This window comes from Galeopterus variegatus, unplaced genomic scaffold, assembly GCF_000696425.1.
Source record: "Galeopterus variegatus unplaced genomic scaffold, G_variegatus-3.0.2 Scaffold3093, whole genome shotgun sequence".
NCBI lineage: Eukaryota > Metazoa > Chordata > Mammalia > Dermoptera > Cynocephalidae > Galeopterus > Galeopterus variegatus.
In genome coordinates, this window is record NW_007729204.1 from 180,621 (window position 1) to 205,449 (window position 24,829).

At 33.1% G+C, this 24,829-nt stretch overlaps 1 protein-coding gene across 1 annotated transcript in view; it reads right to left on the bottom strand.

Annotated features, from left to right (window-relative positions):
• Positions 1 to 24,829, bottom strand: part of CNTN6 (contactin 6) — a 105,546-nt gene that overhangs the window by 35,446 nt on the left and 45,271 nt on the right. The window contains exon 7 of the mRNA XM_008583953.1: positions 12,507 to 12,634. Coding sequence (XP_008582175.1) covers positions 12,507 to 12,634 — 128 coding nt within the window. The remainder of the gene's footprint in view (positions 1 to 12,506; positions 12,635 to 24,829) is intronic.

Below are 24,829 nucleotides of genomic sequence, written 5' to 3' on the forward strand. Positions count from 1 at the left end.
GGGAGCGCCACTGCGCTCCCAAGCGGCGCACTGTAGCAGTGCGCCACCGGGCCGGCCCGGATTGTATTTCTTCTAATTGTAGGAATTTTATTAGCATTTCTTTTCATACAGATTTGAAAGTAAATAGACATTTTTCCAAATGAGACATACAAATGGCTAACAGATATATGAAAAAAAAGTTCAACATCACTAATCATCAGAGAAATGCAAATTAATACCACAATGAAATATCACCTCACACATTTTAGGATGGCTATTATCAAAAAGACAAAATATTAGTGCTGGTGAAGGTGTAGAGAAAATGGAACTCTTATACACTGTTGGTGGGAATGTTAATTGGTATGGCCATAATGGAAAACAGTATGGAGGTTCCTCAAAAAATTAAAAATAGATTACGTTTTGCAATGATGGACATGCTAATTATCCTGATTTGATCATCAAACATTGTATACAGATATTGATATTCAACTCTGCACCCCACAAATATGTATAATCAGTTATACTTTAATAATAAAATAAAATAAATGAAAAAAGAAAACAAAACAAAACAAGTTGAAAAAAGAACTACTGTATCATCCAGCAATCTCTCTTGTGGGTATATACCCACAGGAAATGAAACTAGTATGTTGAAGAGATATCTTCGGTCCCATGTTCACTGCAACATTGTTGATAATAGCTAAGATACAGAGACAACATAAGTGTCCATTGATGAATGAATAAAGAAATTGTATTATATGCACACAATGGAATATTATTCAACCTCAAGAAAGAGATACAGCCATTTGCAGCAATGTGGATGAACCTGTAGGACATTACACTGAGTGAAATAAGCCAGACACAGAGAGAAAAATACTGCACGATCTAACTTTTCTGTGAAATCAAAAAATTCAAGTACGTAAAACCAGACAAATGACGGTTACTAGGGTCAGGGAGATGGGGGGAATAAGGAGATACTGGTGAAAGGGTACAAAGTTATAGTTATGTAGGATAAATAAGTCTAGAGATCTAATGTACAGCATGAGGACTATAATTAATAATATTGTTTTGTGTAGTGGAAGTTTGCTAAGTCGACTTCAGGTACTCTCACCACAAACACACAAAAGAGGTAACTATGTGAGGAAATGTAGCAAGACATCATGCCGTACACCTTAAATGCACACAATTTTATATTTTTAAGTGATAGGAATTTTCTAAGGTTTTATTTGTTTAAAGGCACCTTTTCTTTGCTTCATTTGGGGGATATTTTTACTGGGAACAGAATTCTTATTGGTATTTTCTTTCAGTCCTTTAAAAATGTCATTCCATTATCTTCTGGATTCCCTTATTTCTGTTGCTATATCAATTGCCAGTCTTGTTGTTCTTTTGAAGATAATGCATCTTTTTTATGGATGATCTTTCTTTCCTTTGGTTTTACTACCATGTGTTTATTTAGGCTTTCCTTTGTATTTATCCCAATTGGGTCTCATACAATTACCAGAATTAGATGCCTGTGGTCATTTTCAGTTTTAACAATTTTCTGGACAGTATTCCTTCAAATATTGCTCATGCCTAATTTTCTTTCTTCCTTCTGTGCTCCTTTTCCAAGAAAAAATTCATATACGTTAGAACTATTTACCATATCCCATACCTTCCTTACATTCTTTTCTGTCATACCAATTGTATTTTCTCTCCTATTGCAGTCTGGATATTTTCTATTCACACATCCTCCTCTTTACTAATTCTCTTTTCTGATCCATCTTTTCTAGTGCTAACTCAATCTGTTGCATTCTTCATAGTAGCTTTTGCAATTTTCAGTTCTAGAATTTCCAATGGATTTTTAACAGATGCCATTTCTCTTCTGAAATTCTCCATCTTGTCGTCTGTTTTTTGAACATATTAATCACAATTATTTCAAAGTCTCTGTCTAAGATTTTAATATTCATATCAGCTGAATAGAGAATAGAATTCCTATTTCTCTCGGCTTTGGTCATTTGTTCTGGCTCCAGCTATTTCTGGTAACGTTTTATCAGCTGTCAGATATTATGGGTCAAAAATGTAAAGGTTTTTATTATGTTATATTTTTCCCAGGAAGATTTACTTTTTTTAAGCAGGCAATTAGAAAAAGAGCAGAATCCAGCCAGAAATTGATATGAATTGAGTCTGGAGATCAGTCACTTTAAATACTGGGGTTTTTTTCTTTCTTTCTCAGACATAGTCCTTAAGTATGCTGACTCAAGTTTGAGATCGTTAGCAGGCATCATTGTATTTGGCTTATCTTAAAGCTTGATTTTTTGTCTTTCTTGTACTGTTAAGACTTGCAAAATTTCTGCTTTCTGCTTGGTTCCTTGCATTCTTGATTCATATTGCTTAGGAACTGGCAAAGTTCTGGAGGAGAAAAACAGTAGGGAATGTTGAGCTCGTTCATGTGCTTTTCCTTTCTCCAGGATATTGCGCCTCTTGTTGCAAACACTTGGACTATTGTCACAAATCCTTCAAAATAAATATTTGTATTTATTTTTAGAGATTTTAACAATATTTGTAATTAATACTGGTGGGAGGTTGATATGATAAAGCTACTTGAACTACTCAAGACAGAACATTCTCCATTATGATTAATGTTTTATAATAAATGTGTTTAAATAAATTATACACATTTGTAAATAAATTTAAATTTATAATTTAAATTTATAAATTATGTGTGTTGGTGAAAATATTTAGGCTATTTGTCAGTAAATTTTTAGATAATAGCTTGAAAAATATAATAATTGATGTCAGTTGGCAAAAGAAATGAGTATTTGTTTAGACAGATAGAAACACTTAACACAAAAACACACTAATTGTTTATTCAATCATTTATTTAAACCATTTAATTAGTATTGAATCCTTGCCTTCTTTAGGTGTATACATCAGTATGAATACTCAACAAAATAAACAGAATTGAAAAGCCATTGAGGATTTTAATCATAAAATCTCATCTGCATTTTAACTGAAACACTATAGATTTTAGGAGACAAAAAAAATCAGGACAGGTATTTTTGAGGCTATAATTGGGTTTCCAATCTCAAGATTATAAGTATTTGGGCCAAATAATATTTTTTTTGTGTGGGTAGATTCAAGGGGGTGGGGAGGGGCTGTCCTTTGCATTGCAGGAGCTTAGGAGTTTTATCAGCATCCCTGGCCTCTATCTACTAGCTGGTAGCAGACCCTTTAGTTGTAATATCCAAAAATACCTTCATATATTGCCAAATGTCCTAGAAGACACAATAACCCTGGCTGAGCACCTCTGTGCTAGACCAATATTCTGGGAAAAAAGATGGCAGTAGCTTAAACTCAAGTTTGATAATTGAAGTGGTGGGAAGTAGTTACATTCTAAGCTGAGACCATTTGTTGGACAATTAAATATGAAGTTTGGAAGGGAAGAAAGAGTAAAAAATGACCTGAAGTATTTGGTCTAAACAACTATCAGTGCAGACTGTCATTAATATTGTTGGGAAAAATTGCAGTAGGAACAAGTTTTAGGAATAAGAATCAGGTGTTCAATGTCAGGATACAATAAATTTGTAAGAGAAAATGGTTAAATATACTGTTGGACTTGGGGACGAAGAGGAGTTATTTGAGCTGGGTATATGAGTTTGAGAGTTAGTTTATGGATGGATGGTATTTAAAATCGTGAGACTGGGTGAGATACAAAGTGAGTGGAAGTAGGTATAGCAGAGAATAAATGCAAGGACAAATCTCTGGCATACCCCAACTCTAAAAAGTTGGTAAGATTAAGAACCAGGAAAGGAAATTGAAAAGGAACAATTTATGATGTAAAGGAAAAACCTGACAATTACGATGTCCTGGAAGCCAAGTGAGCATTGTGCTTCAAGAAGGACATGACCATGGTTAAGTAACATATGCAGATTAATGTCGTTATCTCAGGAGTGGGTTCCCAATAAAAGGATGAATTTGGCCCTTTCTGGTTTGTGCTCGCCTTCTGCCATGGGAGGACACAGCAAGAAGGCCCTCACCAGATGGCAGTACCTTGATAATGGACTTCCCAGCCTCCAGAATTGTGAAAAAATTTTTTTAAATCACTAGTCTGTGGTATTCTGTCCACACAAAATGGACTAAGACAGACACTATTTTTTTTTTTTTTTAAATAGCAAAATGAAAAGTTCAATGGAAGGTCTGGAAGATAAAGTTGAGAAAATCTCCAAAAATGTAGAGCAAAAATGAGCTGTAAAATAAGTACAGGAAATAAAAAAAAGTATACATGCATACATGTATATTTCCTATATGTATACACATATACATATACATACATGTATATCACATATGCACACACACATATACATATGTATTAGAGTATAGTTTAGGAAGTTTAACATTTTCAGAAAAAGAAATGGAGTAAAATATTAAATTATCTAAGAAAATATTCTAGCACCAAGAAGTATGAGTTTCTAGGATGACAAAGCCTACCAAATGCCTAGTATAATGATTGAAAATAAATTTATACCATGACACATCATGCTAAAATTGTGGAACACTGGGGAAAACAGGCTTCTAGAGAAAGAGAGAGAGGAAAAATGTCATAAGCAACAGATAGAAATCAAAATGGCTTATGCTTTCAGAGCAGAGTAACATCTCAAAATTCCTGAAGAATAATGATTTCTAATCTAGAATTCTGTTTCCAACTAAATATCAATCAAGTGTAAGCATAGAATAAAGACATTTTTGAACATGAAATATTCCAAAAAAAATGTATCTCTCTTGAATTCTTTCTTAAAATTTCATTGGAAGATATAATCTACCAAAATGACAGAGCATGTTAAGAAAGAGAAAGGGGGGGGGGTGTTTAGGCAATAGGGTTCTAGCACATAAGGGCAGATTGATATTGAAGGGAGACAGTTGAGATAGACTTAGGGAATAAATTATTGTCAAGTCCACAGAAAAAGAAGCAAACAAACAAAACAAGGGAAAGCAAACACAGGAAAATCAAAGCTAACACTTGTAATAAACCTTGGCCAGAGAAAAACAAACAGAAAGGAAATCAGTGTGATGGAGTCTTTATTTCTCTACCTTTAGCAAGCCAGAAACAGAGGAGTGTTTAGTCTTTATTTAATACACTTTTCTTCTTTATAAATACAATGCACAAGACTAGGATATTTTACAACCTCTCAAACAAATGCAAGAGCATCTGCTTTAATGTGTTTATATAGATTAAAATCTACATGCAGCACTTGTTATTATATTCCACCACAGGCAGAATATAATTTAATTTCAATGCACAAAGTAATCACAGTCAATATATTCCAGTTTACCTGCAGGTACCATTATCCATTTATTTTCCACTTCAATATTTAAATGATTTTGAATAAATATTAAAAGACTACCGAGAGCCCCAGAGTAAGAGAAAGAAACAAAGAACTAGTCTAGAGAAATAATTGTCTAAAATTTGAGATGTCCAAATCAGCAAACATGTCTAAGTATCATGCAAGGTTACACTGAATATTTTCCTAACGAGTAATAATGTAAAAGGTAAACACAGATCTTCTGTACTAACAAATAATCAAAACAGGGCCTGCCATGTATTTAAAAAGAGCATGCACTATAGATTCTGCTTAATGAATTGGATACGCCAACTACTCAGTTTCAAAGGTGTTAGTACATAATAGGCAATGACTATATATTTATGGCATCATATTTATATTTCCTATAAATAGATAATGTTCATTCAGACCAGATCATTTTTGGACCATAACTTTATGCTGGGCTGTAGCAAATTACAGGAATGAAGACTTCTCTAGTTTTATAGGAGATGAAATTAGGGAATATTATTTTGCTTGGCTATAGGCCTCGTAGGTGTTTTCTTCTGAATATTTTATGTTGGGGTGAGGGGTGTCAAAATGAAAAAAATAAAAGCCAGAAGAGGAGAATCAGGCTGAATTCAATTCACTTATAATTTTTTCCCTTTCTCTACGCACCGTCCAACTCCCTTCCTCTTTTGGACCTGAAAGAATGTGCTAACTGCTTGCTTAAGCATTCAGAATTCATAGACTGAAAACATAGCTGGCTTCTAAGGGTCTTTTGCATCTCAATGACATATGTTATTCCCAAAGAATGGCTCTAGAGCATAAGTGACTTCTGAACTAATTTAGAGATTAAATGCCTGAGAAGCAGAGTAGCCTAATTGTTTCTTTGAGTATCAAAATGGAGTAAAAAAAAAAAAAAAAAAAAAATTACTGACTTCCAATTCCTAACCAAATACTCAGGGCACAAGTGAGTACAAATGTGAACAAGTCGGGGAAGGAAACTGAAGATAGAAAGAGTTAATAGTTTAAGACATCATTTACTGCACAGAAGAAACCTACTATTGACTAAAATTTGTTTTGTTTTGTTCATTTTTAATAAAAATAGAAGAGAGCTGTGGTTTATGCCGAGTGAAGGAAGCCAGATACAAAAGAAAACACACTGTAAGGCTGTATTTGTATGAAATCTATGACAAAAAAACCCCCAAAACATCAAAACATTTCTTGCATCTAGAAGTGGGTTAGAGATAGAGATTAAGAAAGGACGTGAGGGAAAGTTGTAGCTATAGTGTGATGATAACTTTCTACATCTTTTGAGTTTCGGGTTATGTATGTATTATCCAAAATTCAGTGAATGTACACTTAAGATTTATATATTTCATTATATGCAAATTTTACCTGAAATAAAAATAAAATGTATAAACAAATGTTGAGCTCTATTTGATAAATTAAAGCTGAAGTATTTAGGGGAGAAGTATCAATATCTGCAAATTGCTATACTTGTATTTTTATTCCCTCTGGATTTTAAACAATGTCATGTGAAATTATCTCATGCATAATATGCAAATTTTACCTGAAATAAAAATAAAATGTATAAACAAATGTTGAGCTCTATTTGATGAATTAAAGCTGAAGTATCTAGGGGAGAAGTATCAATATCTGCAAATTGCTATACTTGTATTTTTATTCCCTCTGGATTTTAAACAATGTCATGTGAAATTATCTCATGCATAATTATCTCATTTACAATACATAAATTTGCTGGCAGATGAAAAAGAAGGAAAACAAAAATTCAGACACTTTAGTAAGGAACCTTGGGCAAGGAGTTACAGCTGTCTATGCCTCAGTCTCCCCTTGTGTAAAATGGAGATAATGATAACTTCTTCAAAGCTTAGCTCTGAAGGTTCCATGAGATGATACACATACAGCACCTAGCACGGTGCCTGGCTGAGAATATGTGTAAAATAAATGGTAATTAATAATGATAATAAAGAATAAAACATCAATAACAGTAAAAGGAAACTCTTCAAGATTTATGCTTGTTAGTAATAGAACCAGTAACATAATTCCAAAGGCTGTGCATTTAACCACTTTAAGAAGTGATATGTACTGTTTTGTGTCTGGTCTGCTTCATTTGGCAGAAACTACTAGCTATATGCCTCTGATTTTTATTGCAAATGAACAAAACTTTGACCAATAATATGCTTAATTTGTGCAGTAAAAATAGCTTGAACAATAAAAAATACATAAAATCTGTAATTCATTAATACCTGTCCTTGACATTATATATCATACAATATACTTTAAGGGAAAAAATCCAGCTGCTTAACTTACTAGGAAATTTGATCTCAGTGATGTATGTTCTGCATTTCTTAAAGATTCCGGACTAAATGTTATGAAGACCAAAATATCATTGATATTAGTGGGCTTGCTGAAATCGATGCATGTAAGAGTATGTTTGTTTTCAAATATTTACTTGAAGAGATCATGGTATTTAAATCTTGAGTTCATTCAGTATCATTTTCAATATTGGAGGGGGAAAGAAAATTTTATTCTGACTAATATAATAATTCGTTACACATTTTCCCACCTTGAAAAAAATCTTCACCATCAACTTTTTTAAAATCAAAATCTTCTTTCTACTAAAATGCTTTAAATTATTCTTTGTAGATACTGGGGTGTGGAATTGAACATTTTGGGGGAAATATTAGTGCTACCAGTAGAATTTTCTGTCTGGTGTTTTCAACCCCTATGATATGATGAATATATTCCAATACATCTTGTTATTTCACTGAAATTGTACTTTTGGTTTACTCAGTCAGCCTGGGCTTCTCCACAAACCTGGGCTTGACACCTCAAATCCTTTAAACTGCCTTTTAAAGTCACAAAGCCTCCAGTTATCTACCTATTTGGGGTATGTCTCAGTAAATGTAGACCCATGTTAGTGAATACTCTCCTTCTGCCCACAAACCTGGGCTTGACACCTCAAATCCTTTAAACTGCCTTTTAAAGTCACAAAGCCTCCAATTATCTACCTATTTGGGGTATGTCTCAGTAAATGTAGACCCATGTTAGTGAATACTCTCCTTCTGCCGGAGAAAATGGATAGGCCACTCTGTATGCTGGTATAATAAAGACTTCTATCACAAAGAATAAACAACTAAATGAGCAGCAATAAACTTAATTTGCACATTAGATATGCTTTTCCAAGTTCCGACAATTCAGTTGAAAATAATGCTGAAGCAATGAGGCCTATAATTGAACATCCAAAACTTCTCCAGTGGGGAAACAAAAACAAATGTTGCCTGCAAACAAGATCATTTTTATATCCTGCTGTTACTCTGCTTTTTAATAATTTTCAAAATGCCAGATCAAATAATTTCTTCTTTATGTGATTTTTTCATATACCTCTTAGTGTATATACACATTATAATTTTAATCTAAGTCCTCCAAAATGGAAACACTTAAACTCTCTTTCCTTTTGGTTCTGTGTTGGTGCCTGTGGAACACGTCCTTGAATTACACTGGGCATCTTCTGAGGCTCTGGCAAGGCTGCTGCTAATTGCAATAGCAATGTTTGAATGGAAAATTGCCTTATCCTGCTGCACTGGTAAAATAGAAATTTCCGACATACAGTGCAGATAACTTCAGAATCCTCTTAACACAGATAAGCCATATCGGTCAAAAACCAAGCTGGAAAATATCTTACTCTTGTAACTATTATCTTTTTACATGTTATCTAACAACAACATTTTTTGCGTGACTGAAGCTGATAAGTAAATTCAAAGACAGATGATTGTTTTATCAGCTTTACTGAAATTTCTCATTTGCTTCTTACCACACTATTACTGTTAAGGTCACTATATGCTGATTTTGGTTTTAGAAGCAAAATTATATTTGACTCTAATAACTATCTGGTGAACTTTAAGATGAGAACACACACACATACAAATATTAAGCCATCTAGACAACCAGTTGCCTATAATAGTTTATAGTTGACTCAATGCACACTATTAAAATTGTTTATAGTTGACTCAGTAGTCAAAAAAATGGTTGACTCAATGCACACTATTATAATTCTTTCCCAGAGTGAAGCTTCGAATTTGTAGGTTGTAGAATAATAATTCCTTGGCAGTGATACTTCAGTATTCCTACCTTAAAGGGAAGTAAAGATAGCAGTCTAGTTAAAGAGGACGTGCTAATAATAGACTTATCATAGAACTATCTTTGTGTAGCAGTCACACAATTTAATAAAGATTATTTATTAAGGGTCAGTAATAAAGCAAAGTTTCTGTTCATGAAGTTATTTTATTTATTTGTGTGATTAAGTATGTGTATGCTTATATTGCATAGGGTGTGGTTCTTGTCCACGGCAAAGAAAAGACACTAAAAGCCCCTTAAAATGGGATGTGGATATTTCATAAAGATTAAAAAAATAACAAACACAATTTCCTTCCCATTATTAAATGTAAATAACTGAAAATAATTTGATAAGCATGCATATCAACATGAGTTTTATTAATGTGTGCCCTTTTCGCATACATAAATCATCCTCTGGTACTGTGCTTACAAATACCAGAATGGTGAGTTCTCTCCATGAGGTTTTTAGGATTTTCATGTAGCATCATGCTTGCCCCTCTTAGCAGAATAAGGAGGCTGATGTCCACTAGAAATATATAACTACAAACCCTGAAATTGGGAAAGTAAAAGTATTTAAAAGTTTGTTTTTTCCTTTGATTTTTTTCAGTATCCTAAAAAGCTTAAACCCTGAAAAATTGAAAACTGTCAGATTTTTAGAGCAAGAAAGCCAGGATGGAAATTATCCTTCTGAACTAAAAGGTGTAAAATAATAGCTTTTCATTCAATTGAGAAAATATTTATTGAACATGTATAGTTCCTGACAATGTTGTAGGACTTGTGGTTAATCATTGATTAAAACAGTTAAATATTCCTGTCATCTTTATGCTTCTGTTCTAGAAGGAAAAGAAAAACAAAAAGCCATATACAATAAATAAGCAAATTTTGTAGCTCGTAAGAAGATAAGTGCTACAGAAAAAGAAAGAGTAAGACCAATTAAGGTGACCAGAAATGCAGAGTGGGAAAATTTTGTTTCAATAGCCCCAGCAAAGAACATTAGAAATACTTTTTGTAAGTCAGATTATTATTATTTTTTTAAATGAACAATCTTGTTTAATTATTTTCTTTCTCGTGGAATACCTGGGGATTTGGTGTGCTTTACAGAATATCCAAAAATTTATTTTAACTTATTTCCATCATAAGAACTAGGAACCTATCTAGCAGAAAACGTGGATACAGTACACATCTGAAATGTGCAATTGTTACCTTCAGAACTAAGCACAGTCCAGCTGCTTCCCAGTGTTTCAGTTAAATCTTTGTAAGCCTTCTTTTATTTTTCTCCCATCTATTATTAGTGGACAGTGAATATCATGATGCCAAAGGTTTAAGAAATATTTACGGAAGAAAGACTATTCGTTCAGTTCATCTATTCATTAACTTTTACCCCCCTTAGCCTCTAGGGTGAAGGGATCACTATCATTGCGTTTTAGCAGTAAAACCATCGGTCCAGCTCACACATCACCAGTATTCTACAGAAACTTTCTTTTTGAAAGTACATTTCTTCTACTAATGTCTTCTATTTTTTAAAAAATATATTTTAATGCCCCCTGGATTTCTCCATATCTGAAAGACTTAACTGAATGTGTTTTTATCTTCCACTATATTTTAATCTTCTGCTGTAATAAATTAATGCAAACTACCTATACATTCTTAATTTGGAACCATGTAATGCATCTCCCTTTTTCCCCCCCCCTTAATGGACATGCTGTTTCTTCAAACATAAGCATTCACACTTTTCAGTACATGAGTATTTCCAAAATTTGCTAGAGAAATATTCTGTTATTAAATATAGCTATAGCATATATCTTGAAACACTAAGTCCATCTCTGTCTTAAAAATTGCTGACAATGCAATCTAAGGAAGTAAAGTTTTTCAAAATGTGCCACTCTGGTTGAATTTTGACACATCAAGTTTTATCAGTTACATTTCCCCAGAGTGCTTCAGACAATTGTCGACATAATGTCATATACTCGAGACAAGTTGGCAGAAATATCTCGCAGGCTTAAAGGTGGGTGTTGATTTTCCTTGAGACATTTTAAATGATAGTTGAAGTGTAGCAGCTAACTGATTTTTATTGAATATACTTATTTTTTAATAGAAAAGATGAGAAAGCACTGATTGCTGAATTTAATCACTTGGGCTTAATTAGCTGCACAAACTGCTTTATCAACATAGGCATTTTTATCATTTGGGGGGCAATGAAATGATAAAAGTGACATGGCTTCCAGTAAACATACTAGTTTTATGAGCTGGGATTCAGTAAAGTAAAGTAGAAAAGACGGGGAATAGGCACTTCTGATACTAATTATGTCCCTTGGTGATATATGTGGGAACACTTGGATTGATACTAGTTTAAAAATCTTAAAGTAGAATATGTGGTTTTACCACCCCAAATAGTATGAGTTTATCTGTTTACCATGATGGGAATATAATAATGATTCATATGGACACTATAATTTTTTTCTTTGAAAAGAACTGTTTATTAAATTACAAGTATATGCAAGAAGTAGAATATGTGGTTTTACCACCCCAAATAGTATGAGTTTATCTGTTTACCATGATGGGACTATAATAATGATTCATATGGACACTATAATTTTTTTCTTTGAAAAGAACTGTTTATTAAATTACAAGTATATGCAAGAAACCGCATTTCACTACTTATGTACTTAGAGTTCTATAAATAAATGAGCCAGATATGTATTGGGTAGCCTTACATATGTGTAAAATTTTCATACAAAATGAGAGATTCTGAATGACATTTAACCAAGAAAAATATTATCTAGTGACTTTACCAAGATGTCCGTGTCCCCAGACACTAAGACATTTATGAAAATTCAAATATTCCAAGTGTAGTTTCTAACTCTAATTACACACTGACAGCATTTTCAACTGCCAAAGTATTCACATCTACCATGGTATCCCACTGGCAAAGTGTACATGCTGTTAGTGAGTATAGTAATGTGTTCTTAAATAAATTGTAAAATCAAATATTTTGCTTATACAATATGACACAGGTTTGACATTGTAATAGAAGTCATGTTATGCATATACATTCCAATGTTCATTAAGCACAAAATGAAGATCATAAAATACCTTTTACGATGAGGCTGCCAGTACTCTTTGCTGTGCCAAACTGATTTGTAGCTATGCATGTATATGATGCAGCATCTGACTTGGTAACATTATATATCTTGAGGCTGCCATCCTCCAAGATAAACACTCTAAAAAGAAAATATATAATTAATGGAACTAATGCTCTTCAACACTGATAAATCATAATTTCTTATTTTCATTTTAAAACATTGCTAAAATAGTGGGTGTATATGGTAATATGAATTTATTCCTTTCCTATTATTCTATTATTAATTGTGAGCAATCTCTATTAGACTAATAATCTCTTCATATTAGAATAAATAGCATGTTATAATGTCTATTAGAATAATAATCTCTTCATATTACAATAAATAGCATTTACTTTTATTCTGAAACAATATTTATAATTATCATACTATAACTTGAATTATCATTGTTGATTTTAAGGTACATTAAAAATTAAATGAGTGCTTGAAGCTATAACACCCAATTGCTTGATGAATAAGAAATTTAATTTCCTTAGTGTATTTACAAAAGTCAACTCACTGGTGAAAATTGAACCTGCCTTTGGAGAAATGCAAATCAATTTCCACATTGTTTAGTGTGTTTTATAAACCTGGTTTTATCTAGCTTTTTAAGTGACCAAACAGGATTTTGAACCATGACAGTATTTGCAGTGCTAGTGAGTTGAAGGAAGCATCCATGTTTCCATGGCCAAAGGGCCCTGCCGATTATGTGGCCTGGCCCATCAAAAAGAGGAAGAGAGGAGTACAAAGATGGAGACTTCATGGATCACACTGAATGAATATTTCTAACATACATAGTATACAAAGGACGGATATCTAGCTAAGAAGTTCCAATCTTTCATAAAATTATTCCTATTAAGTTTTCCTTGAAATTCAACAGTAGTCTAAAGCAAACATCAGAATGCCATTGGAATGAGGGAAAACCTCAAGGTTTGCTTTAAAAAAAATCACAGTCAAATGTTTTAATAAAAGGAAGAAAAAAAATGGAAAAAATAGAAGCATTTGCCCAATTTTAAGCTTCTGTATTTTATGGGTCACAAATCTAGTTATCAATCTTTTAAAAACACAGCTCTAAAAACACTAGTGTGCAGCCAAGATTGTACCAAAATAAGTGATGATAAACTTATTTTTAACAATAGTTTTAAAGGAAAGGAAGACAAAACAATTTGTATGCATGTCATATCCATTAACAATAACAAAACAGCATTTGTTGCATTGCAAACATATCATTGTTTCTAATATGTGTATAACACGAGATGTAGCTAATATAATTAATTAGCCAATTTGAAACACAGAGAATATCAGCCAACTATAATTTGTTTGAATCCAGCTTCTGATGTTGGGTTTATTATTAATAATGGAATCCAATTTTTGTCATCAGTGAGTGGAAGGGGCCACATCTGGGTATAGAATGTTCTGTGGCACATGATCAAATTTTTTTAAAGTTATTATTTTAGAGTATTCCCCCAACAGCAGACTTTTGGTTATCTTATTTAATTTCTGAAATGTCTAATTTACTAGATACCAATTTACATTAACAATTGAATCATACCTTTACTGACACAGTAACAAAGCTATTCTAGAATACAACAAACTGATGGCCAAACGCAATTCTTTATCTGATTCAATTAGAAGAGGTCAATGTGAGACACATTTGGGTGCATCATTTACCTCTAGCATTTAGGAATAACAAAGAATTTTCAGCAACATAGAAACATTGGATATTGGCCAACAAAACACTTTATGTGATAAAAATAATATCTATGCTGATATCTAAATGCCATCAAATTTCTTAGGTACCAATGCCAATGTTTATATGTCATATAATTTTTCACATAATATTCATAAAGAGACAATTTATGTAAAAAGTGGTCCCCTAGTACATCATCCTTTTCAGGCTCAACAGATCTCCAGTAATGTTTGCTAAATTGAATTGCAATTATCATTGAAACGGATTAATTCTCGTAAAATCATAATAAATAAATCAGTATTTCTCGAGTGCCTACTACTGTTTGAGTTACTGAGAGGGCAGACTAAGAGTAAGAAAAGTTAAAATCTGCCCAAGACTAAATAGCTAAGAAGTATCAGAGAATGAATTGAAAGCTATATCTGATTTCTCTCGCACTCATGCTCTTTCCAGGACCATCACTTTGTCTTATTTTTAGCAAAGTAATTCTGCATGTCAATTATGATGTACAAACTGTTTCTGTTGAGTCATCATTAGATGCCCTAAAGGTAGTCTGTATGTTTACTCCTCAAAATGTTGTCTCATCCCAGACCTACTGATTCAAACTCTGCATTTTGACAAGTTACCCAGTGACTGGTACGCACAATAAAGTCTGAGAACTATTGGTCTTTTCACTATAAATTAATCTTTAATCTGTAAAAGTATCGTTATTTCTAAGTAAGGATCCATTTTGTCTCATAAGATCAAATACAAAAATTTATAAAAGAATAAAAAGTTAGATTTTAAGTGTTCTATGAAAATAATCAAACTAGTAGCCAAATTGATTTATCATTTACTAAAATGATTTTAAAAGCCATTTCTCTCTAGTTACCAAGGATATACAAAGCCAGAGATTTAATCATAACTAGAGATTTTTGTCATGATAAATAATACAAATATTTCAATTTATTATTTAATTTAATTTTCTCTTTTGTTAATAAGAAATATTTAAATATAGTAAGAAAACTTAATCTTGTGACAATATAAATGGAATCAAACCACCTAATCATTGTCCTAATTTTATGAGGCATAATTAAACAAAAAATATTAAAGAAAATTAAGTATTTTCAGTTCTGTTACATATCTAAACATGGCTTAGCAGAAACAATTTATAAAAGGAAAAAAAAAAGGAACGTCCAACTAAGATCAAACTGTACCAAGAATCTGAAAGATAAGGCAAAATGCACATGTAAGAATTGACTGTAACATTTTAATTGATGGTTTTCATAAAAATCATAAAGAAAGGTACAGATTTTTTTTTCTATCCTTTTGAAAGATTCAAAAACATACTTTATCTGGTGGTTGGTAATAACATATCTATGAAAGATATTAAAAATTCTATCTTAATTGCATATAAGCTTCTCTGGCATTTAAAAACAAAGCATAGCCACAAATATAGATAGGAGTGGCTATCTGTAAAAAAACCCACAACATTCTGGTAAGTAAAATGGAGATTTGCATGAATAATTAGCAAAGAGAACATAGCTATAGGGAATAAAATAGAAGACAATAAAGTGATTGATTACATATTACATATATTTTTATACTAGGATTTAATGCTGAGGTTATACTACGAATAGACAGTAGATCATAAAAGTAGGTATGGAAATATGTAAGTACCATAGAATTATGGAAAGGCTTCCAAAAATTCAGTAGCAATTTAAATGCATGATTGCATTTAATTTATTAATTTATTCAGCAAATATTTACTAAACGCCTACTATGTTTGAAGCAATATGTTAGATGATCCAATAGAGATGTGAGAAATAGTATTAAATATCAAGGGTACTCTTTTCCATGATATTAGCTCATTGGTCAAAATTTAAGGAGGTTATGAGCTATTATTGAGAACCGACTGCACAGGCCCTCTTCTAAGTGTGCAATAAATGTCAAGTTCATTGAATTCTTAAGACAAACCTCTGGGCTTGCTGTTGTAATCATTCCCCTTTTACAAGTCAGGAAGTGGCACAGAGAGAAGTAATAAGTGACTCAAGGTACCACTAGGTAGTATAGGGACAAAATTTTAAACACGTCTTTCTCTTTAGACCAGGAAGCACTTATTTTAGCAAGTGCTCTTTCACTTCAAATTTTCAAAACATGGTTTACTATAGCATAGTTCTTAAGGACAGCATAAACCTGATATATAAAATATATATATATATATATATATATATATATATAAATGAGTATATATAATTTTATTTTCGGTTCTTAAGGACAGCATAAACCTGATATATAAAATATATATATATATATATATATATATATAAATGAGTATATATAATTTTATTTTCGTAGAATGACCTTTAATACTGGAGGTTCTTAATCTGTTAATCTGACCTCCAGAGAGTGCAGTAATTTCCTGAAATGTGATGGAACATATTTGTGTTTGCATATATGCACATTTCCTCAGGGTTCTTTGCTTTTGTGAGATGTAAAGGCAAGCTTGATTTCCCCCTGCTAGGGGGAGTTTTAATCTTAGACGTCTTAATGTGTAAGGCAATAAGGGTGGTGATGCTAATAATAAGGATTAATTTTCTTCTTCTTTATGCCATCCTATGCAATTTTAGTGTTATTAGCAGAGTGGGTCAGAACGTGAGCCCCATCATTTAATTTTTTGTGTGACCAAGGTCAAGCTAATTAATGGTCCAAGTCCTCAGTTTTCTCATCTGTAACATGAGATTGTGAATATTACCTGTGTCACAGAGTCATGAGGATTAATTGATATAAATGATTTAAAATGCTTAGCGTTGTGCCTGACTCCCAGTTAGCAGTCAGTAGGTCAGTTTTCCATGAACCGGTTTCTCATTCAGCCTAAGAATTTAAGCACTTTTATAATTCCGTGAAGAATAACAACAGGGGTAGGAAATGTTTTGTGACAGTTCTGTTTGAACAAAGGGACCCGAGATGTATATGCCAGGCTTTTTGAAAGGAGCCTCATGCCAGCAGACTGTACTTAACCTTAAACTTCATTGCTTAAAATCCTTCCTTGAGTTTCATGCAACTTCTTGTCTGTGTACTTGGTAACTTAATCTTTCTGATCCAGAGTTCTAATTTTTATTTTGGGAATAATAATATGGTTGTTAAAGACAATTAATTAATTACATGCTAAGTGAGAATCAAAGCTGTATTCCTTGCTGATACTAATATTTGGCCTTTGTTCTCCTCCATGACGCAGGCTATTTCTGATTCTCATTTTCGTTGCTCAAATCCTTGGGTCAGGCTGGACTCATCAGTATGCTTTGTGGCTTTAACGGACCTATGGTTATCAGTCCCTGGACTCTCCATGGTTCTGGTGTTACCAAGTTCAGACACTTGACTTATGGTGTGTGTATGTTTCTTCCTCATTTCTCCCACTATAATCATTTTGCAGTTCGGCAATAACACCTTCCTTTCAAGTCTTTATTTTCAAATATCCATTTAATTAGAATACTTCAACTATTCATGCAATTGAATGGAAAATATTTCCCCTAATTGCAAAAACTTAGAATTCTAGTCAGATGATTAAATCAGAAATTATGACATTTGCATTTAAAAAATGTTCTATAAATATTACAAGTTAAAGACATTTACATGTGTAGATATAGTATGACCATTCAAGTGATAAAAAAATTAATAGTTGGCATTTGTAATGTACCACACTATTCCTCTAATTGCATTAGGGGTGTAAAAAGGTAGAAATTCAGAACAACAAGCTATGTCTGATTGTCAATGACACTGGATAGATTTTATAGTGGTGCTGGAAAATAGAACATGTAGAAAACTGAGGCAACAACACACATAAACATTCCGAGGTTAACTGACAAATTGAATGCAGATTTTATAGAGTGATTGAAAATGTAACATTTCAATCTTCTGACTGTCAGGGAAGGTAGGTAGCATAAAAGGAAAACAAAAATAATAGATGTCTACCCATTTGCTTGATTTCATACCCTTTGCCTTCTCCTTGATGGGCTATTGTGAATAAAATACAAGGAAGGTAGTGTATCACATCAAATTAACTTGCAGTGCTCCTTTACCTGGAAAATGGGGGTCAAATTTTGTATCATTTTAAAGAATTACATAAAAACTAATGCAACAGTATTTACCCTTGCCTTCCTGGGTTGCATGTGATACCTTTTCTTCATGAACTATAAAAATTTAATAGAAATTAATGTTCATATCTATTTTATCACTATAACTAATCTAATATATATGCTGACTTTAATGTACGTACTTACAGAAAACACATCCATATATGTCAATTCCAAAGTTTGAATAGAAAATGAGGAAGGTTCTGATTTTTTGTTTGATATTAACCATACTCTATCACAAACTTTGAAGACATAGAAGATGAGCGATAACTAAGTTTCTTAAACTTAGAGAAATTAGGACATTGGGCAATTAAAATTTCTTATTGCTGAAACTAGAGCAATACTGCTATTTTTATAGTTAGATTATTAACTGGAGTATTGCTTCCAGTTCTGTCTAAAGATAATACTGTAGACCATGAAATTTTAATTGACTGTCTAATTTTACTGATATCTTGAAAATGTAAAATAGATTGGATTAAAATGAGTTAGATAAGAAGTAGAAAAGTGTGTATAAATTTTTACTTTTCACAATTTAAGTTTTAGGTAAAATGTCCCACTGGAATCCATTTTAGATCATATATTGATATTGCATTTAACTGATTTTTGCATCTGATTATCACAGTTAAGGTATAATATCTAGGCTAATCTCACCATCATTTAATAAACTATCTTTTAAAAATTTCTTTTTAACAAGCTACAAAAAATGACATGATGATCTACAAACAAGTAAATATCAAAGCTAGCTCTTTTAAATCAAAATAAAGCTTGTCTATTCCATCTCATTATGTCAGTAACTTCAAATGGTATTAATGACAATTATACACAGAAAATGTCTGGCCCTTTTGGCCAGGCCAGATTTAAAGATTTAATCAATGGGTTAATAAAATTCTAATTTATCATCCCTTAGGAGATCATCAACATAGTAAAAATGAGAAAAAATCAGATAGGGACAGAGTGAAAATGAAGTGCTATCTTAAGAGAGAGATGATTGAAGGGATCACAGGAAATGAATCTAGCCTCTTTCTACTAAATAATGCAGATCATCTTCAGCAAAGCACAATGCACTTACAATCTTTAATCAGTTCTAAACAAGAGGAAACACATACCAGAAAATTTAGGAAAATTTATGGAAGAAACTCTTAAATATTTCATTCATCTCTTTTATTCTGTCTGATTTCTGGTAAAGAACACAAACATTCTTTTAAAGAAAGAATTGTGTAAGTTGCAAAGGGGAAACCAGTGTTCATAACTTGAAATCTTTCTTGGAGTACACTCCTTCACAGAACTTGTTAGACGAAACCTAGAGTTTCTTCCTCTCATCTCTAGCAGAGACTTTGCACTCCAGTCTGCTTACTTAGATCCTGTCCATCCTCCTCAGCCTACTCTGATTCCCACTGATTCAGACATACTTTATGAATCTCTCAGGTTCTCTTAGCCCCACCAGCAAAGGGGCAGTCGGGCAAGATAAGTCCTTTTTCCTTTCCTTCCACAGACAACTCCCAAGTAGTTTCTCTGTACAGCTTGTCTGGAGACAATCTACGTGGCCGACAGCCCAGATGCCAAGCTGCCAGCTATGCATCTCAGTGGCTTGCAGTGAGGCAGCAGCAGTGCAGTAAGAAATGATCTTCCATGGCTGTCCCACAAGTGGACTTCACTGAGAAGCAGAACTGAGCTCTGTTTCCTAGGGAACCACACTAAGGTATACAGCCTTCTCTATCACATCCTTCCCCCCAGCCACTGCAGTTCACAGTACTCTCTTTCTCCCCTCTAAAATAGCAGAGATTATATTTTTCCACTTTGAGAAACTTAGATGCAGGGAGGTTCATTAACTAGGCTAACTACAGCCCTGATAACAGGTCTTCTAATGTCGAGTTAGTGCTATTTCTACTGAATCATTGTTGCCTTGTATTTTTAATTTTCTTTTTTAGATGAGTCTTTGCTCTCCAAATATACTGTAAAAGCTAAGTGTTTTTTCTTTTTTTTTGAGCCACATGATATAGAGATTATATGTCCATGGGTTATATGTCAGATTATTTTTGTCTTTGGATCTATGCCTGGCTTCCCCTTTCTGGTTGTGTTACTTTGGGAGCACTTGCTTGATTTCTATGTAAACTTTATATAGAATGGGGATAGGCATAAGAACATCAACAGTTTGCATGGAGAATTAAGAAATATATGTATGAGTATATATGTGTGTGTATATACACACACATATATACATTTATATGTAAACAAATATATATGCACATTTATATATATAAAATACCTGGAAGATAATGGGTGCACCAGATGATGGTAGCTATTATTCTTTCGTTATTTCTGTTCTCCAAGAAGATCTACAATTAGCTGGTATTTAATAAATCATATTTTCTCCTAAATATTCAGCCTTTGCTTTCTAGGCCCTGACATATATATTATTAACATGATTAATAAATTCAGTAACCTAACAGAAAATCACATAGCTAAATAACTACTTTGTTTAAAAATAAAAGTTAGTATAGGTATGAACAAAGTGGTTATTTGATAAGTGACTTTCTGTTAGTTTACTGATACCATATAAACTAGTACAAGACCTGAGGCAAAGAAATAAATTCAAATTGAAAGGATAAGACTTAAGTGTCTGAACAAATTTTAATAATTCTTTTGTACAGTTCCAATCATGAAACTAAAAGTTAAAATACAAGCTAGAACAGAATCTTAATTATTATTATAATAATATAGACCCTATGGGAGGCAGTTCGTAAATATTTAACTGATTCACAGAAAATGTGGCAATAATATCTCTAGTATTTTTTTAGCCTCTGTCTTACTCCCAGGCAAATAATAATGTGGGGGAGGTATACTCAGTTACATTTGGTACAGTATGATTAAATTTATATTGGCAGTTGGGCCAAGTGAAGGGAGGAAAAGGGAAAAAAAGAAAAACCTATGAAAAGCTACATGAAGTGGTGTCATAAACCGGTAGCACAAATAAATCTAATTTTGCTATGTTTTCTCAGAAATCAACATCTTCTCAGGTGCCCATCAGAGAAACAAACATGCCTGGATGACTTCAAGGTAACTTTTTACCACTCTCAACAGACTAGCGAAATATGTATTAAGTGGTGTCATAAACCGGTAGCACAAATAAATCTAATTTTGCTATGTTTTCTCAGAAATCAGCATCTTCTCAGGTGCCCATCAGAGAAACAAACATGCCTGGATGACTTCAAGGTAACTTTTTACCACTCTCAACAGACTAGCGAAATATGTATGTTAAACAGATTAGGTAGTTAAGGATGTACTTCCCATGAACTAGTTATTTGAAGATGAACTGCAAGGTTTTAATTAGTAAAGGGTTGTTGTGAGAAGTGTTACCTACTGATTGGAATGTACTCAAATCCATTTTAATTTAAATAAGAAAAAAATATTACTGTTCCCAGTGTCTAATTTTTCAGAATCTCTAGAATCTGAAGTTATATTTTATGCCTTTAATGTGTAATTACTGGTGTGAACAGTGAAATGATTCTGTTAAGTCTTTGGATAGACTGTTTTAAATTCCAAAGTAGAAACCAAGCATAGGATATTCAGACATCAGAATTAATCAAACTGTGTCTCCTTGTTTAATATACACAAATAATTTAAGTGTCAGCCTTGTAGTGGCTGACACAGAACACCAACACAGATTCAGAGTGACTGAATTATGACACAAATTAAGAGATGGTAGATATAATCAGCTGCTAAATAACATAATTATTTGGTGTCATGATGTGTTTTTATTCCAATGGCATGCCAAAGGATGTGCTGCTAGGCTGACTCCCATAAAATGCTAAGGAAATGTAATTTAACATTAACAAAACAGCATCAGATGGATAGCTTAGCTAAATTAATCCAATAAAATAGGCCTAAGAGAAATATTTGGTTGTTCAGTTGAAGAAGGAAAAGATAAAGAAAAGAGTTTCCATTTGCAGTATTTTGGGATGCCTGAGAAAATACAAAAGGGAATTAATATAGAATCATATGCTAACATGCCTTACAGCCCAAGCAAATCAAAAGAACAGAAGAGAAATAGGAAAGTTGGTGTAGTGGATTGAGTTATGTCCTCCAAAACTCACTGAAGCTTGAACTGTCTCCCAAGTTTTATGTATTAGAAACTTAGCCCCCACTGTGAATGTTAAGAGGGTGGGAAATCCCATTATGGTAATTGAAAGGTGGAGCCCCGAAAGGGTGATTGGATTCTACGAACAAGCAGTAGTGAATGGATTAAAGATGGTGGTCAGGGGCATGGTTCTGAGGACTTNTCCCATAAAATGCTAAGGAAATGTAATTTAACATTAACAAAACAGCATCAGATGGATAGCTGAGCTAAATTAATCCAGTAAAATAGGCCTAAGAGAAATATTTGGTTGTTCAGTTGAAGAAGGAAAAGATAAAGAAAAGGGTTTCCATTTGCAGTATTTTGGGATGCCTGAGAAAATACAAAAGGGAATTAATATAGAATCATATGCTAACATGCCTTACAGCCCAAGCAAATCAAAAGAACAGATGAGAAATAGGAAAGTTGGTGTAGTGGATTGAGTTATATCCTCCAAAACTCACTGAAGCTTGAATTGTCTCCCAAGTTTTATGTATTAGAAACTTAGCCCCCACTGTGAATGTTAAGAGGGTGGGAAATCCTATTATGGTAATTGAAAGGTGGAGCCCCGAAAGGGTGATTGGATTATACGAACAAGCAGTAGTGAATGGATTAAAGATGGTGGTCAGGGGCATGGTTCTGAGGACTTTAACAGAAGAGGAGAGTCTGTCTTGCTCTCTGTTATCTCTGCTTCCACCATCTTGCAATGTGAAACCCCTAGGTCACTGTCATCACCCCCAGATCAACCTTGGATTTCCCAGCCTCAGAAACTGTAAGCTATAAATTTCATTTTCTTTATAAATTACCCAGTTCCAAGTATTTTGTTGTAGCAGCACAAAATGGGCTAATACAGTTGGCAAGCACAAAAAAGTTTGTGAATATAGGACTCAAAAAAAATTAAAAAGAAAAAAAACTATGCTCCCCAAATAACTAGAGGAATACCAATTGAGAATGCAGCATTCAGAACAGAATGGAGAAGTCTGCACATTGTGAGGATGTTTGGGCTGTGCTTTCATGACATTTGTGATTAGGAGCCTATTGTGTGATTTCCTCAAGGCTTTGAAATGTTACAAAAGTAAAGTTGTATCTGCTGCAAACTTCAAGATAGACAGAGGAGATTCAAATACAGCCAGGTGATCTTAAACTAGTAACTTTATCCCTCAGGTCCTTGGTTTCCCTCAAGGATCGGAAAGTTGGACTGGAATACTAATGGTTATTATTCCTTTTCACTCAGCTCTCTGTAATCCAGTGATTTCAGAATGTGAGTATCTGGGAAATGATTCTCCCTGCTATCCTGAATACGGTATTGCAAATGATGGATGCTAGTAGAATTTTCAAGTTTGGGTCCCCTTTGGCTACTGAATTGTTGTAGTCCTCAGAGTCTACAAAACTAGGCTTAGAAAAGTGGGTGAAAATAGGGGGCCAACTTGGATATGACTCCTTGTCTGCTAACCCTAACTGTTCTTCTTATTTATAATACACAATTTCATACCTAGTTCAATTCCTTTATGGAGCATAGGGAGTTTATCCCTGTTTAATGAATTTGCATATCTATCTCTGCATGTCACCAAAATTGTATTGCATGTTACATTAAAAGTCCAATCAATCATTTGAACATTGTGAATGCAGTATGTTAAGCCACTAAAGACTGATTTATTTATTTTATTGATGTGAGTTAATAAGACTCCATCTGTCAATATTTGGACAATGTATAGAATTATTCTATACATCTTACTGAGAAAAAAATCAAGTTTGTATGCAGCACTGTTTACAGAAGATTATTTTAGTCCAACTAAAAAAACAAAGAGAAATTATGTGTATAATATGAAGGTCTGCCTTTAGCTCCCCAAATTGGATACTATAATTCATCAGAAACCTAATAAAAAGTCTACAGTGTGATGTTGAAAGATTATACATGGCTTCAGAGTCAGAACTTTTTCGAATTGAATGCCTGTCTATCACATACTAGCTGTGTGACTGTGAGTGGGATGCCTAACTTCTTGAAGCCTTAGTTTTACCCATCTAAAAATATGAACATTACCTCTCACAGGTATGTTTTTTAAATTAAGTAAAATGATGTATCTAACATCTTAGCACACTATCTGCCACAACAGGTACTGTATAAATAGACATCATCATCATCATTATGTTATGAAACTCAGGGTTAAGTGTGGGAAGATAGGTTTCTGGCTGCAGTGGTTAATTTAATCAGAGATAGAATGAAAATGTATGTTGTTAAGTATATTCAAGCATCCCTTAAGTAGTTAAAGAGTAAACTCTTGGATGACTCACAAAGTGATTTGAGTGTCCTTTACTTGTATTTACAGGAATCTTGGGGGAAATGTATCTTGTACTGAGGAAAGGAAATCTATATCTAAAACTTT